Genomic DNA, 18,058 nt, shown 5'->3' with positions numbered 1-18,058 from the left:
CACTCGTCCTTTAAGGCGGCTGGGTGGGGCTAGGTGCGCGTGCGCGGTCCTAACACTCCTCCCTAAACTGCCAACTCTTCGCGCAAGCGAAGTAGGGCCTCTCTTCCTGGTATTACGCGTGCGTACTGACGGGGCTGACCCCGGAAGACCGTACGCCTGCGCAGTGGGAACTCCGGTGACAGATTCCCGGGTGGGGAGCAGGCCAGTCATGGCGGAGCCTTGGCCCGGACAGGCATTGCAAGCCCTGCCCGCCACGGTGCTGGGTATGCTAGGTTCCCTGGGCAGCGAGTTCCTCCAGGAGTGGGAGGCGCAGGATATGCGCGTAACCCTCTTCAAGCTGCTGCTTCTGTGGTTGGTGTTAAGTCTCCTGGGCATCCAGCTGGCCTGGGGTTTCTACGGGAACACGGTGACCGGGTTGTATCACCGCCCAGGTGAGGCTCCCTGAGAACCTCCGTGGGCTGACCAATCATCGTGTCCCCCAGGGTCCCCCGAAACGACCACTGGCTCTCCAAGAGCCTCCCCCCCCCCAACCCCCGTTAGAACTTAACTTTGTTCCTTGACCTGTGCCACCCATCAGGCCATTTTCCTCTTCAGAACCCCCCCACTAGTCCACCCATCACATTGCAACTGTGTCTCAGAACAATGACCATATAACCTGACCTGACTGACATTTGCTGTAGCTTTGATCATGTTTCTGCCTCCAGGTCTGGGCGGCCAAAATGGATCCACACCAGATGGCTCTACTTACTTCCCTACTTGGTGAGTAAATCTGCCCCTACTCCAGCCTCCTGCTTAGAAGACGGAGGCATTCTCAGGGTGGGAGTCCACCTGCAAAGTGGTCTTTGCAGGCGTCCCCCAAATCTTGATGTCCAGCTTAGGTTTCAGGTTGGGGTGACACAAGCATCTAGAGAGTCCTTTATCAATAACCTGTGGGGTGGATGGTGGTATTGTCTTCATTTCAGAGAGATAGTCTTTGGGTCTCCATTTCTAAACAAAGGTTAGGTCATTGAGCTATATACCACTGTCCCTAAGTGCCTCTATTCTTAGCACAGCTGGCTGACCTCATCCTGTGTCAGCCTCATTTACACAACAAATCAGGGCACTCATTCAGCTTCTCTCTGAGACTCTACCACCTAGTAGAAGTCACAGTAGGCCCAGAAAACAAGGACAACCAAGACTAAGCTAACCGAGGTGATAAAAGGTTTATAAGAGAAGCAGGTGCACATCTGTAACCCCAGCATCCAGCAGACAGAGCGTGAGGATTGTAAATTCAAGATCAATCTCGGTTAAATAGTTTGAGGCCAATCAGGGACTACAAAAGACCCTGTCCCAAAAAATACATATACATTGGCTGGGAATGTGGCTTAGTGGTACAGCACTTGCCTAGCAAGTATGAAGCCCTGGGTTCCAATCCTCAGTACCACATAAGCAGAAAAAGCCAGAAGTGATGCTGTGGCTCAAGTGGTAGAGGGCTAGCCTTGAGCCAAAGAATCTCAGGGACAGTGCCCAAGCCCTGAGTTCAAGCCCCAGGACTGGCAAAAAAAAAAAAAAAGTCTAGATTGTGACTGCAGACATGGCTGAATTGGTAGACAGCATCGATTATAAGTGTGAAAGCCTAAAAACAGCCCAAGGCTCTGAGTTCAAGCCCTGATGCTTTGCATAAACAAAGAAGACTGGATCGTAATACAACGTTATGGAGCTCAGCTTAGCTCTTAAGAGGCTGAGGAGAGCCAATCTCAGGGACTGTTCTGCTGTGCGTGAAATAACCTCTTCTCTCCACCACTTTCAGGGAGATGGCAGCAAACGAACCTGTCAAAACTCACAGAGAATAAGGGAAGACAGCAGCAGAAGGGTCTCCAGAGTCATCATTCGGTCTGCTGGCTCCTAGATCCTGGGGGATGACTGCAGAGGGCTCAGGGTTGGGGGCAGAAAGTAACTCAGTGCTCGCAGGGCATGCCTCAATTGCCTTTAGCCTTGTTGTACAGGGCAAGTGAAGAGCTTACCTCTCCCCTGGTCTCAGTGCCTTAAGGAGAGATGACCGATTCTCTCAGGGGTTAGAGCTCCAGAGAAGCCTTTCAGTTGGGGAAGTTACTAGTCCCTGTTCTGTCTTGGCTTTTTTTTTTTCCTGTCCTTTGCATCCTTGTGCAGATGTGACCCTATAGGGATTTGTCCTTCTCAGAAAAAGCCTGGAGTTGACCAGTTCTGTGGTTTGTAAGGGAAATCTGTTCTCTAAGCCCTGAATTTCCATGGCTTTGCTTTGTTGGCAAGGGAGCCAGGTCATCCTAGCCTAGGCTAAGTAGGCCATCTACTGTATGGTTACTTAGCTGACTAGGCATAAGGCAAAAGTCTTTTTATTGGCATTATCCAGATGGAGGCACCAAACACCCACCTCTCTGGCCCAACTAGAGCTCCAGGCATAAGCCAGGAAAAGGAAACTTATTTCCCAACTTCTTTTCATCTTGGGGGAGAGATAGGTGCCTGGAAAAAAAAAAAAAAAAAAAGAGGAAACTCACAAAGTAAGCCTCTGGGGTAGCCTTCTAGTCCCCTCATTTAGGTGCCAGATTTTGGGGTCTTTACCTTACCCCCTCACAGGGAGATCCTGAGCCATTAGTGCAGAGTAACTCCATCTTGCCCTACAGCCTCGTCCATTCCCATCTTGACGAATAACAGCCTCACTCCAAGAGCCCACTAGCAACATTTTAGCCCCTGGCACCCTCAAAAGAAAGAGTCAAAGACCCAGGCACAGCTTCACCTGGTCGAGACTCCCGTCAACCAGTGGGTTAGAGGACGTTCCAAAGGGGGAGGGAGCAAATGCCCCCCAGAGATATGCCACTTCCTGTCGTCCCAAAGGCATTGTGTGTCCCTGCACCACCTTAGCTGTGCTTTGTCTGCCTGTCTTTGCTGGACCTCCAGCTACCTTGCTGTCCTTACTGCCTGCTCGTTCTGTAAGATGTCACACATTATCCCCATCGGGCAGCCTCTGACCAGGCAGACTTGGTGGCAGGCGCACTGGGAGCAAGATGGCAATGAACACCCCATGTCCACATACCTCCTCCAGAGTCCTCCTTGGGCTAGGAGGAAGATGTTCTTCATAGCCTCAGGCCCATCCACCAAGACCACCACACACAATCAGGATCTCACATTGCACCCCAGGCTCAACTGAAGATGTGGCTTATTAAACACAGAAATGCAACCATTGTGTGGTTATTCCAAAGAGGTCAAATGTGCGTGCAAGGGACAACTTAGTGAGGGAACATGTTGGAGGCTGTTGCCTCACGATCCAGAATGCCACAGTTTACAGAGATAGATGCCCAATAGGTGGAACACCCCATTGGTTCTTTGATATTACTGGAGTGTTTGTGTTTCTTTTTTTTTTTTTTTTTTTTTTGCCACTCCTGGGGCTTGAACTCAGGGCCTGGGCACTGTCCCTGAGCTTCTTTTTGCTCAAAGCTAGCACTCTACCACTTGAGCTACGGCACCACTTCCGGCTTTTTCTGGGTTTGTAGTAATGAGGAATCGAACCCAAGGCTTCGTGTATGCTCAAGCAAGCACTCTACCACTAAGCCATGCTCACAGCCCAGTAGTGGGGCTTTAACTCGGGGGTTTTGTATCCATTGAGCCTCATTATACAGATCTGGCCCCACTCAAGAACCTATTCCAAGCCTGTCTTGGAGGCTTGGAAGGCAAGCATTGTCGAATGACGCTGAAGACCATGACAAGGAAGGAAGCCCCTTTAATTTCCTTCACTAGTGATTAAAATCCAGTTACAGGCTCAGGTTATAGGTTAGCCCAGGTAGTGAGCCTGCTGTGGCTTGCTACTAGGCAACAAACTTCAGTTGACTGGGAATGTGGAAGGATGAGTCGGAGATGGCTCAGCCATCCCCAAGTTTACACACGGGAATCACTGCCAGTACTGTGAGTCAGGATTCACTGCTACTCAGAAAGAAGCAACCGTGTGTGTTCATGGAAAGCAAAGGAGAAGAGTCAGCCCTTAAGCCCACACCGCCCATGGCACTAACCCTTTGAAAGCTGAGAAACCATGGTAAGGTAGTTTGGTAGGTGTTACCCTTCCCCACAAAGTTGAATGGGGTCTGAATGAACCAGGATATGGGATGAGCTAATCTCACACTCCGAAGTGGGGTCCTGAAGCTGCAGTAGATTGTTTTGGAGACAATGAAAAGATGGATAGCCCCATCCAGCTAAAGCAAACCACTCAGTTGCCTGCCCCTCATCAAGTTCTGCCTCCTTGTCTTGACTTCAGTCTTGTAGGATTCCCTCCAGGAATTCCCTCCTAGAAGGGAGAGCCCTCCCCTGGGTCCTCTTCACTTGAGGGTGTAGTAGTTGGTGGGCACAAAGGGCATTTTGCTGACAACAGCCTTCTGCTGCTTCCGTCGAACTTCTACCAGCAGCTGTGTCCCTGGCCGGCTGAACTTGGAAGGCACATAACCCATCGCCACGTTCTTCTTCAGGCAGGGTGAGGGGCAGCCACTGGTCACGGTACCTGCTCAAGCACACACACCATGGGTGACCACCAACCCCTGCCAACCCGGTGTGTCCACCTTTCCCGGAGTCGCCCTGAACCACCTTACCGATCACGGTGCCTTCCGTGCTCAGGATGGGGTTGTGCACCCGCATTGGGGCCCCCTCACAGATCAACCCCACGCGCCTCCGTGGCAGCTCGCCCTTCAGTTGGGGCACAATGACCTTGGCTCCTGGGAAATCCATAGCTGCTCGGCGGCGTTTCCCTGGGACAGAACATTCCAGATCGAAGCCACAGTACACTTTACCACTCACCATAGGAGGTTCTCATGACAAGGGACTCTCATCAAGGTATCTTCACGGGGGGCTCCTCCAAGTGCCATTCCTCCCAAGATCACACTAAGCTATGGGGACCCCCTGGAATGTTAGCCCAGCGTACCCAGTGTCCAACTGAGGCTGCCCTCCACGGGTGTAGTGTGTTCATCGATGTCATTCCCATACAGGCAGAGACCTGCCTCCAAGCGCAGACTGTCCCGGGCTGCCAACCCTGCTAGCTTGACCTCTGGGTTTTTCAACAGAGCCTTTGCCAGGTAGACTGCCTCAGCTGCTGGCACGGAGATCTGCATGCAACACCACAGAGCAGCCGGGCAGTTGGCCCTGGGGCTTGAACTCTGGGCCTGGGCACTATCCCTGAGCTCTTCAGCTCAAAGCTAGTGCTCTACCTCTTGAGCCACAGCACCACTTCCGGTTTTCTGGTGGTTCATTGGAGATGAGAGTCTCAAGGACTTTTCTGCCCAGGCTGGCTTTGAACTGTGATCCTTAGATCTCAGCCTCCTGAGTAGCTAGGATGACAGGCATGAGCCACTGACACCCAACACCCCATTTCTTTTTTTTTTTTTTTTTTGGCCAGTCCTGGGCCTTGGACTCAGGGTCTGAGCACTGTCCCTGGCTTCTTCCCGCTCAAGGCTAGCACTCTGCCACTTGAGCCACAGCGCCCCTTCTGGCCGTTTTCTGTATATGTGGTGCTGGGGAATCGAACCTAGGGCCTCGTGTATCCGAGGCAGGCACTCTTGCCACTAGGCTATATCCCCAGCCCTACACCCCATTTCTTAACATACCTCTACACCGTCTTCTCCTGTGTAGCCACAGCGGGTCACACGGCAGCCAGACACACCAAACACCTCCATCACCGCACTGGTCATGAAGGGTAGTTTCCTCAAGTCATCTGACACACCTGTCTGCAGTACCTGAGCTGCAGTGGGGCCTGAACCCAGAAAACCAATGACCAAGTAGCCTAATCCAAACACCCCTCAAAGCTAGACTGTAGTTTCTTAGGGACCACAAGCCCTAAACAAGTCATCCTCTACCAATGGGAGGAATGGACCTGGCCCCTAGCCCATGGAGCTTTGTGAAAGATGGCGGGGAGGGGAAAAGACCTAACTGAGAATTCTGGTGTACAAATATTCATCACTTCCTCTTGGAATGATAAATGAAATCAGGAAGGTAAAAGTTGGCTTGCTCCCACCCCTGCCAGGCCACCTCACCTTGCAGGGCCAGGAGAGCATTATCTATCACCTCCAGGCCCACATCACTGCCCTTATTCTGAAGCTCCTTGACCTTGTCCTGAAATGAAAAGTAGAAATACCGTATCTGTTTCTGGAATCACTTCTTAAGCACCTCCCATAGACAGGACACGACAGAGCTAGGCAATGAGCTAGGTCTTAGAAGATCATATAGCTACAAAGTGGTAGGGCTGAGAATATATGGCCTAGTGGTAGAGTGCTTACCTCGCATACATGAAGCCCTGGGTTCGATTCCTCAGCACCACATATATAGAAAAGGCCAGAAGTGGTGCTGTGGCTCAAGTGGTAGAGATGACCTAAGCTCAGGTCTGTCACCTTACAAGCAAAGGATGCTTTTAAGGGGACCGGATCAGTTTTCTCACCCTCCTTTCCTAATCCCATCCAACAAAACTCTGGCATGCTCCAGGGAAGTCCTGCTCTTCAGTCAGTGTTCAGTCACTCATAGAGCCATTTCCCAAGCCCCTTGTCTGTACTAGGCCTGTCCTAGATCCTAAGGATGCTGCTTTATGAACAAAGTGGCCAGAACACAGAGGGACTTACCTGCATGAGGGCCAAGTCCTTGTCCCTGCAGCCAGCATTAGAGACCACATAGAGGTGCCCCTCAGAAGTATTGGTCACGATCAAATCATCCAAGATGCCTCCAGCCTCATTCGTAAACAATGACAATGTCCCCTGTCATCAATGGAGAGCATCTTTGCCTTCAGGTCGATCAAATGAAGGCCAAGGTAAGTGAGACAGACCCTTGAACACACTCAAGCACCACAAACTCATGTGCAAAGAGAGGGTTATGGATACAACCCTACTCACACTTAATCCATGACGCCTACGACCTGTGGCTTGGGCCCACCCAGACAACTCCACCCATATCCCTCAGGATAAAAGCTTCCAAGTGTATTTTTTATGCTTCCACAGGATTCTACAGCAATACCCCCCAAATACTGTAAGGATGGCCTTAGCCTCTTCCCAACCACATGGAACCTGAGGCTGAGACACCACATGTATCACGTAGGGAGCCTGTTAAGATGAAAGTTCTGATTTAGTCTGAAGCACCCACCTCTGAGAGTTTATTTTTAACGACCTGTTAAAAGGTGGTGAGGCTGCTGCTTTTTGAAAACGAAGTAAGAAGTCAGCATGAAAGAACTGCTCAAGCTGGGCATTGGTGGCTCATACCTGTCAGCCATTCAGGAGGCTGAGATCTGAGAATTTCAGTTCGAAGCTAGCCTGGGCAGGAAAATCCATGAGACTCTTATCTCCAATGACCCACCAGAAAACCGGAAGTGATGCTGTGGCTCAAGTGGTAGAGCACTAGCCTTGAGCAAAAAAACTCAAGGATAGCTAGCTCCCAGGCCTGGAGTTCAAGCCCCACAACAGACTAAACTAAAAGAACTACACATAGCCAGGTACTGGTAGCTCATGCCTGTCATCCCAGCTACTCAGGAGGCTGAGATCTGAGGATCACAGTTCAAAGCTAGGCCAGGCAAGAAGGTCAGTGAGGCTCTTCTCTCTTATGAGGCACCAAAAAGCCGGAAGTGGAGCTATGGCTCAAGCAGCAGAGTGCTAGTCTTGAGCAAAAATGCTCAGGAACAGCGTTCAGGTCCTGAGTTCAAGCCCCAGGACTGCAATAAAAAAGAAAGAAACTTCACATACAGACTCTAGAATCCCTCAAGACAGTAAGCCTTATAAAGCTGTGTGAGACCAGTCTTCATTGCCACAAAGCTTGCGGGGACTTTGCCTGTTCAATGACTCATGACTTAAAATACTCACTGAGTATTAAGAAAAAGGTCCCTCCCAGAGCTGAGAGCTGGTGTCTTAGGCCTATATTATCTTAGCTGAGATCTGGAGGATCATGGTTTGAGACCAGCCTGGGTAGAGAAGTTTGCTAGCCTCCACTTCCCAAATCATCAACAGAAAAGCAGGGATGACTTCTGTGATAGTCAGCTAGCTGTAAGGTCCTGAGCTCAAACCCCCAAACCACCAAAGGAAAAAAAAAAAAAAAAAAGGACGAAAGACCTACCTGGTTTGGCCTTAGCTCTGCTATGTCTCCAACCACTAGACTCTCCATGAGTTTCACCCGGTCACAACCAAATATCTTAGTCTGGGGAAAGATATGGAAAGCCTCAGGCCAATACAACAGCTTCAAGCCAAAAAGCCACTAGGGAGGAGGCCTCCTTCCAGGCATCCACAGTGCAATCCAGCACAGAAGGGCTGACCAGTCTTTTGAATTTGGAGGTATGAAAAACCTCTACCTTATCCTTCCCCACATCTCATAAGCCCAGATGTGAGTGAGAGAGGTCTGGGAGACATTTTTTTTTTGGTCAGTCCTGGGGCTCGAACTCAGGGCCTGGGCACTGTTCCTGAGCTTCTTTTGATCAGCACTACTTAAACCACAGCACTACTTTTGGCTTCTCTGTGGTACTGAGGAATTGAACCCAGAACCCAGGGCTTCATGCATGCTAGCCATGCACTCTACCACTAAGCCATATCCCCAGGGCCTGGGAGGCTATTTAAGAGGACCTAGTGCCTTACTGAAATCCCCCTTTTCCAAGCCACTACCCAGCACAGTGGGTGAGGACAGATATCTGCAGGCAAGAGAGATTAGAGCTGGGTACTGGTGGCTCACATCTGGAATCCTAGCTACTCAGGAGGCAGAGATCTGATTGAGGTTCAAAGCCAGCCGGGGCAGGAAAGTCCATGAGACTCTTATCTCCAATAAACCACCAGAAAACAGGAAGGGGCGCTGTGGCTCAAGTGGTAGAGTGCTAGCCTTGAGCAAAAAGAAGCCAGGGACAGAGCCCAGGTGCTGAATTCAAGCCAGGTGAGGAACCCCCCCCCCCCCCAAAAAAAAAGCAACCTCTTAACTGTAATCTCCAAGATCTAATCTCCAAAATCTACTTCTCAGGAACAAAGCTTGAGGAGTCCAGCACTGTGAATAAGGAGTAAGGTTTGATCCTTCTCAGGCCTTACCTGGAGCATGTGGGACACGTCGAAGAGTGAGCAGTGCCCGCGTGTATGTAGGTGTGAATGGATGTGACTTTCCTGGTACTGCACAGGCAGGCTCCATCCGGCAAAAGCCACCATTTTCCCACCGTGGGCCAGGTGGAAGTCATAGAGAGGAGTCCTGCGGGGGACATCCTGTGGACAGCCAGCCTTAGTGCCACCAGGACTTCAGGCACCAGCCACCTCTTTCCCATCCCCCCCCCAACCAGGCCTCACCCCACCACCCTTCCAAATCGGCATTACACCCCCAGCACCCCTTTATCCCACCTGGGCACTACCGAGGGGCCGACCTCGGACTGAGGGGAGTACGGTCAGTCGAAAGCCAAGAGGGGACACAAAGCCCACAGCCCGCTGCATTGTCCACCAGCTCAAGTGGTGCAGACGGCACACTGAGGCTCCCACTCTGCTAGGCACGCTGGGAGATGTAGTCCCAGCAGGGGCTTGGGCAGCTTTCTTGAGCCCGCAGGGGATCAGAAGAGGAGGGAAGCCTGGAGGGGGCAGGCTGAGCTTCTAAGCTGCCAAGGCCGCCACTCAGCTGCTAAGCCCTTCCCTCTGGCTATTCAAAACAGGTTAGACAATCCTAAACCAGTGAGAGCTGCCCGGAATCAGAGCTGGGGGCTACCATTGTCCTAAAGTGATCAGCCAGGCTTGCACAAGGGTCAAAGTTCTCCTCCGGGCTAAATTACACATTCAGGTCAAATGGGGGTGGGGACCGAGAGGCCAGGAGAGCTTGAAGCAGGCCTGGCAGATGGGTACCACAGGAGCCTGACATCTAGGAAGGGTCTCCAGCCCTCTTCGTGGCACAGACACTGAAAGCCAGCAGGAGTCATGCATTCCACAAGTATTTATTTGACCTTGCTGTACAGCAGGCCCTGCGTTGGGGTGCCATAGTTGGGACTCTTTCATTCCAGGGTCCTCTTATAACATGCACTGAGGTGTCAAAACTGAATGAGGGTAAATAAATGACCCAGCACCTACAAAAAAAAAAAAAGGAAGAAAAGGCTGAGGGGTGAGGACGGAAATGGCCACCCAAAGATGACGTCACTTCCCCCAGAAAATGGGATGTGACTTCATCCTCAGGTCTGACACATCGAGACACTGCTTTGTCACAGCCCCCAAGAGCGAAGACAGGAATAACAAAAGAGAAGTATTGTTGTATCACGGGAGGGGAGGGAAGAATGGCCTGTATTAGAGTTGAGCTGGAATAATGGAAGACCTCAGTCTCTCAAAAAACACCCCTGATAAACTATTTGGACCCCACCATCACCCAGAGGGATCTCATCATTTGAAGCATGACTGGAAAGAAACAATTGAAGGAACAGATGTGGATGTGTTTTGGACTATGTCAAATGGCATACTGGTTGTTGCAAATCTCATTCTGAGGCTCCAGCATTGCCAGAGACCCAAGTGAACACACATTCAAGACCAGCTCAGGGACATAGATGACTCAGGCTACTCAAATCCACAGTTCTGCCTCTTATGCAGGCAACAGAAGAGTTTAAAGCATAACAAAAATCTGGGCTGGGAATATGGCCTAGTGGTAGAGTGCTTGCCTCTTATACATGAAGCCCTGGGTTCGATTCCTCAGAATCATGTATATAGAAAAGGCCAGAAGGGGTCCTGTGGCTAGCCTTGAGCAAAAGAAGGCAGGGATAGTGCTCAGGCCCTGAGTTCAAGCCCCAGGATTGACCAAAAAAAAAAAAAAAAAAAACCTTTTTGTGGGTATAAGATAAAGGACCAGGTGCCAGTGGCTCACACCTATAACCCAACTCCTCTGGAGGCTGAAATCAGGAGGTAGTGGTTGTTAGGGACCTAACAGTGGTTTAAGTCTGTGAGACTCTGATCTCCAATTAACCATCAGAAAAGAAAAGCCCCAAACAGGCTAGAAATGGAGCTGTGGCTCAAGTGGTAGAGCCCTAGCCTTGAACAAAACAGCATAGGGCCAGTGCCCAGGCCCTGAGGTCAAGTCCTAAGACTGGCACACAGACAGACCCACAAAAGAAAAGAAAGGGACAAGACCACCAGAGGGAATAGAGGAAGGGCCAGAAGGTATCTTCCTCAACCTTCCCAGACTATGGGTGATGCCAAGGCATTATGGCCTTCCAGGTTGAGATGGAGAAGATCTATCCCCGCTCTCTACACTCACGGCAGGAGAACCACAGAAGGCAGGCATGTGTGGAGGAGCAGAGGACTTGAGAACTCTCTAGACTCTTAATATTTTTAGTAAGTATTCTTTTTCCTTTCTTTTTTACTTGAACTCAGGGTCTGGGCGCTGTCCCTGAGCTTCTTTGTGCTCAAGGCTAGCACTCTACCACTTGAGCCACAGCGCCACTTCCTGCTTTTTCTGTGTACGTAGTACTGAGGAATCGAACCCAGGGCTTCATACATGCTAGGCAAGCACTCTACCCACTAGGCCACCTTCCCAGCACCAGTAAGTATTCTTATTTGTGTATTTTCAAGGTAAGAGAAGAGATTGCATTGCAGCCAGACAAAGACATAGGGCAACCTCCCCCCCCACACACACCCCAACCCCGTCAGAAACTCATACTGAAGCCATTAAGTGAGCTGGAGAGTTTTGAATCTGTGAGTGTGGCCCAGACAGAACACACACAGTCAGGCAATACTCCAAATACACAGGGAAAATGCTTCTGTCTCTGGTGGGCTCAAACCAAGCCTCGGTGGGAGCTTCCATTCAAGTGTAAGAAAGTAAATTCAGGTCATAACAGCCATCCACCTGCAATAGAAAAGGAGGATCAGTTCTGATTTGCTCAGGGCAATGCGAGCCAAGCAGAGGGAGGTCATCACTCACGTCAAAGCGGCCGATCCTTGTGGAAGTGTGATTGACCCGAATCATCTCTGTCAGCGCCCACATCTGCTGCACCTCCGAGGAAACCCTGCTAGGGTCTGGAAGACCCTGCTCCAAAGGGATGACAGTAGCCATGAGACTCATTAGTAACCTGAGAGCTATCAAGTGGGAAAGCTAGCCTAAGGGCATAGAAGCTGAACCCAGTTAACATTCATGTGAAACCTAAGTTAGGGGTGAAACATGGACCCCCACAGCCCCACCCCAGAGGTTGCTCAAATCCTGCAGAACACCCAAGATGTCACAGTTTGAAACAAGGATCCTGAATCCAGCTCCAAATTCTTTTTGTTTTTTGTTTCCAGTCCTGGGGCTGGAACTCAGGGCCTGGACACTGTCTTTGAGCTTCTATTGCTCAAGGCTAGTGATCTACTACTTGAGCCACAGGGCTACTTCCGGCTTTTTTCTGTTTATGTGGTACTGGGGAATCGAACCCAGGGCTTCATGCATGCTAGGCAAGCACTCTATCGCTAAGCCACCTTCCCAGGCCCAGTTTCAGATTCCTAAAGAAAGGAGTTCAGTGTGCACATGCTGGTCCAGAATCATTCACTCATGCTTTGGACCCCCAGTGAGAACTTACCTCTGGGAGTGGAGGAGGCTGTTCACAGGGCACTGGGTGGGAGAGCCACTTGGGGAAGGTTACTGAGGGACTCTGCAAAGCAAAGACATATTGTCCCTAGTGAGACCAAGCAGGAGAATGCCTGAGAGCCGAGGGAAAGGCCTTTATGCAGACACAGGAAAACCCTATTGAAAAGGCCCACGTAAGCCCAAAGGGACAGCAAAACTACTACCTGCTATACATAAGGAAAACCTAGAAGACAGAAATTGCAATATTTTCATGGGAACATGAAGGCTTGGGTTTTGAGTCTCACCCTACAGTTGTAGCTTTCCCAACCATAGCTGGAAGCCTATTGGGAAACAGGCCAGGCAACAGTTTGGGGCTTAGTCACTAACCTTTGGTCCCTGATGGTAGATTTGCAGTTCCTCCACTGTGAAAGACAGCCACAGTGGTGATGGCTGCCGCAGAATCAGACGCAGCTCCAGGACTTTCGACACGTCACACAGCATCTGACACATAACAAACACACACACAAAGGAGCCAACAAAAAAAACTCAGCTCAAGGGGCTGGGAATGTGGCTTAGTGGTAGAGTGCTCGCCTAGCATGCATGAAACCCTGAGTTCGATTCCTCAGCACCACATACACAGAAAAGGCCGGAAGTGGCGCTGTGGGTCAAGTGGTAGAGTGCTAGCCTTGAGTAAAAGGAGCTCAGGGACAGTGCCCAGGCCCTGAGTTCAAGCCCCAGGAGTGGCAAAAACAAAACAAAACAAATTCAATGCCCAAGAACCTCCCAACTAGCAGTATACTAAGATGTTCCTGCCCCAATGTTTCCTTCCTTCCTCTAAGAAGGAAAGAAAAGTAGTCCCTCCAAAGTACTGCCCTGGAAGCCACAACCCAGCCCAGTCTTGCCTCCTTTGCCCTCCTGCTATACTGACCCAAGCCCCAAGCCACATCTGGGCTGGTCCTGGCCCACAGGGAGGCCTAGCTGACCTGGTGCTTGAACACTGATACATAATCCTGGGCTCCCTCTTCACTGTGTGGGTCAGGCATCAGACAGTAGTTCCGCAGACAGGTCACCCACTTGGCTGGTGAGTGCATGGAGGTGTGTTGACGAACACGGACGCTCAAAAAGGCTGTGTAGTAATTTTTAAATGTGATCTCCTGCAACTAGAGCACACACAAGAGCACACACAAGGAAAACAGTTCACCATGACAAATTAGGACTAAGAAATCCTGTGATCCTAGCACTTTATTTCTTTTGGAATATACTCTTTGGCTCAACAACTCAAAAAGCATCACCAAAACTCAAATCCAGGGCTGGGAAGGTGGCTGAGTGGTAGCGTGCTTGCCTAGCATGCATGAAGCCCTGGGTTCGATTCCCCAGTACCACATACACAGAAAATGCCAGGATTGGTGCTGTGGCTCAAATGGTAGAGTGCTAGCCTTGAGCAAAATGAAGCTCAGGGACAGGGTGCCCAGGCCCTGAGTTCAAACACCAGGACTGGCACCAAAAAAAAAAAAAAAAAAGGGATGAGCTGCATTCTGATCTCCAGCAGGGAATGTAGGGATGCGGAAGGAGGCAGATTTGGGGATACAAATTATTGTGGCAAGGAACCAAGCCACTTCTATTTGGTTCACCATTGTTATCTCCAGCACCAGTTCGGTGCCAGCTATGCCCTGGGGGAAAGAGATGTTGAAGCACACAGGATTAGCAGCTCTACTCCAGTCCGTGCAGAAGACCAGTGAATGGTGAACTAATTCATTAAGGCCAGAGACATCCTCGATTTTCCTTTAAGAGATTCAGCACCTAGGAAACGCCCAAGGTCTGGGATCCACCCCGCCCAGGGGCCCAGGCCGCGCCCACCGGGCTCCCTCACCTCGAAAGGCGCCACGTTCGGGAAGGTGACATCGATGACCAGCACGCCAGGCCGACCTTGCGAGCTCCTCATGTCGCCCACTTGGAGGGCGACAGTGCCTTTGATATGACAGGGCACGGAGACCCGGGACATGGTACCAGGGGCTGAGACCTCGTACAAAAAGACCCGAGTGCTTGGAGCCTCCCAGGCACTCTTTCTACCCGGCCTACCCAGTTGAGCCTCAAAGAACTACAACTCCCGAGAGCTCTTGCGCTCCGCCAGGACAACCAATTAGCGAAGCTCGGGGCGGGCCTAGAGGCGGAAGTGCCTGAGGAAGTTCTTGTTCAGCCAATCAACACGCGAGGCTTGGAGCACCCACCGTGGGCGGCTCCCTGCAACCGCCCAGTTACTCGGTAGCTAAATAATCCTGGATGCACTGGGCAGATTTAATCTCCGTAGATTTCTGTAACTCTTCAAGCCTGTAAGGCCACAAATACAAATGAATATGCTGATCGGCCGGCATTACCAGCAAAAATAGCCATTATATAGTAGATAGGACATACATATATGTGTGTATATGTGTGTATATATATGTGCCCTTACATTAGCCATATATACATTTGTACATATATAAATACATATGCATATTGGGGGTGGGTGCTAAATTCAGGGCCTTGCACTTGCTGAACGAAGATTCTGCCATCTGATTCATATTCCCCACTTTTATTGTTGTTCTGATCAGGGCCTGGGTGCTGTCCCTGAGCCTTTGGGGTGTTCAAAGCTAGCGCTCTATCACTTTGAGCCACAGCACCATTTCTGGCTTTTTCTGAGTAGTTTTTTGGAGATGAGTCTCACAGGACTGGGATGGTGGCTTAGTGGTAGAGTGCTTGCCTAGCATGCACCATAGCCCTGGGTTCTATCCCTCTGTACCACATACACAAAAAGCCAGAAGGGGCACTGTGGTTCAAGAGGTAGAGTGCTAGCCTTGAGCAAAAAGAAGCCAGGGACAGTGCTCAGACCCTGAGTCCAAGCCCCAGAACTGGCAAAAAAAAAAAAAAAAAAAAAAGTTTCACAGACTTTTCTCCCTGGGGCTGGCTTTGAACCATGATCCTCTAGATCTCAGCCTCCTGAGTAGCTAGAACTATAGGCCTCAGCCACCAGCTTCCAACTTTTCTTTTTTTTTTAAGACAGAGACTAGAAGTCTAGCACTGATGCCTCACCCCTGTAATCTTAAAATACTCAGCAAGTTGAGATCCAGAGGATCTCAGATCAAAGCCAGCCCAGGAAAATCCTTGAGACTCCATCTCTAAATAACCAGCAAAAAGCCAAGCTGGGGGTATGGCTCAAGTGTTGGAGTGCCACCATAACAACATAGCAAGCCCTGCCATTACCAAGTTTGAGTTCAAACTCGGTTATCAGCAAAAAGAAAAATGAAAGAGAGAGAAATAGCATAAGGCCCTGAGTTCAAGCCCCAGTACCAGCAAACAGACAAATATACAAAAAAAAAATACTAATCAAATTCACCATTATTTTCTCATACTAAATCTATGCCATTGCCATTTATATTCTCTCTCTCTCTCTCTCTCTCTCTCTCTCTCTCTCTCTCTCTGACAATTGTAGGGCATGAACTCAGTATTTGGTGCTCTCCTTGAGCTTCTTTTGACCAAGGCTAGTAGTCTATCACTTGAGCCATAGTGCCACTTCTGGCTTTTTCTGCTTATGTGCTACTGAAGACTCAAACCCAAGGCTTCGAGCATGCTAGGTAAGCACTCTATCACTAAGCCACATTCCCAGCCTAACCTCTCTCTCTCTCTCTCTCTCTCTCTCTCTCTCTCTCTCTCTCTCTCTCTCTCTCTCTCTCCAGTCCTGTCCCTGAACTTCTTTTGCTCAAGGCTAGCACTCTACCACTTGAGCTATAGCAGCCTTTTCTGTTAATGTAGTACTGAGGAATTGAACCCAGGGCTTCATGCATGTTAGGCAAACCCTCTACCACTAAGCCACATTCCGAACCTCTTATATCTCATTTTTAACTAAGCGTATTTCAAGTACTTATTGTTCCTAATGACAAATATACATTTTTTTAAATGTTTGAGACCAGGACTTGAACTCAGTATCTGATTCTTTAGGTCATTGGGTAGCACTCTTTTTTTTTTTTTTTTTTTTTTTTTTTTAGTTTTTAGCCAGTCCTGGGCCTTGGACTCAGGGTTGAGCACTGTCCCTGGCTTCTTTTTGCTCAAGGCCAGCACTCTGCCACTTGAGCCACAGCGCCACTTCTGGCCGTTTTCTATATATGTGGTGCTTGGGAATCGAACCCAGGGCTTCATGTATACGAGGCAAGCACTCTTGCCACTAGGCCATATTCCCAGCCCCCCTGGGTAGCACTCTTATAACCTAAGCCCATGTCTCTAGCCCCAACATTATCTCTAAAGGATTTGGACTATCTTGCTTATGGTGATTTTTTTTCTTTCTTTTTTTTTTTTTCAAGTAAAAAGATGGATTTATTGGGGAAGTAAAAAGTATACTGACCGGCCAGGGTCACGACCCAGACTCGGGAGCAGGAACCACAATTTTTTTTCTTTTTGTAGAACCAATCTACTGGGCAATGCTCAGGTATAATGAGGGCAGTTAGTGCCACCTGGTGGATGATAGTGTTTTAGCCTTTGAGAATCTGACTAAGGCTGATCCAGGGTTAGCTGGCCTGGGCTCAAGTTCACTTCTAAGTGCTAGAACACTAGTCCTTGACTGAGCCTTCAACTTTCCAAAGGTCTTGCCTGGTTCTTACCTCTTAGTATCATCAAAGCAATTATTATATTGAGAATTCTGTCAATTCTTAAAAACTACAATAAGCCAGCTATCGGTGGCTCATACCTATAATCCTAGCTACTCAAGAGGCTAAATTCTGAGGATTTCAGTTCAAAGCCAGCCTAGGCAGGAAAGTCCATGAGACCCATCTCCAATTAACCACCAAAAATCCAGAAGTGGAGCTATGACTCAAGCAGTAAATTTAAAAAGCTAGAAGATAGCACCTAGGCCCTGAATTCATGCCCCAGTACCTGCACGCACGTGCGTGTACACACACTCAGACACACACACACACACACACCAGCTACTTGGGAGGTTGAGATAGGAAAGACTAGGGCTAGAAGCCAGCCTAGGCAAAATGAGACCCTCATCTCAGCCAACAAAAAGCTGGGTGTGGTGATGGTAGCAAGCATGTTAGCCATTCCAGGTATGTGGGAGTTATGAATAGAAGGCAGTGTAAATATAAGGAGGCCCAGCCAAAAGTGAGGTGCTGTTCAAGAAAGTATGATGAGACCCTGGTTTCTAACTATATCACCATCAAAGAGAATTTATTTACATGTATTTGTGGTACTGTTGTAGGTAGTAAATGGTGGGGGGAGTAGAGCTGACTCCATCTTGATTATTAGGTCAACATGACCCCCAAATTCTGCTTCTGTAAATGGCTTGCTTAACTTGTTTGTTGCTTGCTCTACCCTCTGCGTCAACCCCCCTACATCTGTGCTATGCTTTTACCTTTATAAACCCCAATTTGAGTACTACTCGAGGTCATAGTGTCAGCGCCGGACAGTCTGCCCTGTGTCCCTGACCGGTCAGCCTGCTTTTTTTTTGCCAGTCCTGGGGCTTGGACTCAGGGCCTGAGCACTGTCCCTGGCTTCTTTTTGCTCAAGGCTAGCACTCTGCCATTTGACCCACAGCACCACT

The 18,058-nt window shown here is 49.6% G+C and overlaps 3 protein-coding genes across 6 annotated transcripts; 1 reads left to right on the top strand and 2 right to left on the bottom strand.

Moving 5' to 3' along the window:
• The first annotated feature begins 25 nt into the window (after positions 1-25).
• Positions 26-3,193, top strand: Tcta (T cell leukemia translocation altered). 2 transcript variants are annotated; one of them, XM_048334872.1, is made up of 3 exons: positions 26-351; positions 705-759; positions 1,790-3,193. In XM_048334872.1, exons 1-3 carry the CDS (start codon positions 209-211, stop codon positions 1,886-1,888), a joined length of 297 nt encoding a protein of 98 aa, XP_048190829.1. In that variant the 5' UTR covers positions 26-208; the 3' UTR covers positions 1,889-3,193. The 2 variants fall into 2 exon arrangements, with proteins under 2 accessions (XP_048190829.1, XP_048190828.1); XM_048334871.1 differs by having other exon boundaries at positions 26-431.
• Positions 3,194-3,715: 522 nt separating this feature from the next.
• On the bottom strand, positions 3,716-10,664 carry Amt (aminomethyltransferase). Of its 2 annotated transcripts, XM_048334850.1 has the most exons (10): positions 9,327-10,664; positions 9,027-9,194; positions 8,077-8,157; positions 6,603-6,734; positions 6,024-6,102; positions 5,598-5,743; positions 4,919-5,099; positions 4,590-4,745; positions 4,311-4,501; positions 3,716-3,932 (listed from the first exon to the last, which is right to left on the bottom strand). In XM_048334850.1, exons 1-9 carry the CDS (start codon positions 9,414-9,416, stop codon positions 4,323-4,325), a joined length of 1,212 nt encoding a protein of 403 aa, XP_048190807.1. In that variant the 5' UTR covers positions 9,417-10,664; the 3' UTR covers positions 3,716-3,932; positions 4,311-4,322. The 2 variants fall into 2 exon arrangements, with proteins under 2 accessions (XP_048190807.1, XP_048190806.1); XM_048334849.1 differs by having other exon boundaries at positions 3,716-4,501.
• A 738-nt stretch (positions 10,665-11,402) lies between these two features.
• On the bottom strand, positions 11,403-14,576 carry Nicn1 (nicolin 1, tubulin polyglutamylase complex subunit). 2 transcript variants are annotated; one of them, XM_048334862.1, is made up of 6 exons: positions 14,357-14,576; positions 13,470-13,646; positions 12,874-12,987; positions 12,500-12,571; positions 11,869-11,976; positions 11,403-11,793 (listed from the first exon to the last, which is right to left on the bottom strand). In XM_048334862.1, exons 1-6 carry the CDS (start codon positions 14,486-14,488, stop codon positions 11,752-11,754), a joined length of 645 nt encoding a protein of 214 aa, XP_048190819.1. In that variant the 5' UTR covers positions 14,489-14,576; the 3' UTR covers positions 11,403-11,751. The 2 variants fall into 2 exon arrangements, with proteins under 2 accessions (XP_048190819.1, XP_048190820.1); XM_048334863.1 differs by having other exon boundaries at positions 11,869-11,973.
• Between the last annotated feature and the right edge of the window lie 3,482 nt (positions 14,577-18,058).

Source organism: Perognathus longimembris, chromosome 26, assembly GCF_023159225.1.
Source record: "Perognathus longimembris pacificus isolate PPM17 chromosome 26, ASM2315922v1, whole genome shotgun sequence".
In the NCBI taxonomy this organism is placed as follows: domain Eukaryota; kingdom Metazoa; phylum Chordata; class Mammalia; order Rodentia; family Heteromyidae; genus Perognathus; species Perognathus longimembris.
This window is presented reverse-complemented; position numbering and strand designations above follow the sequence as displayed.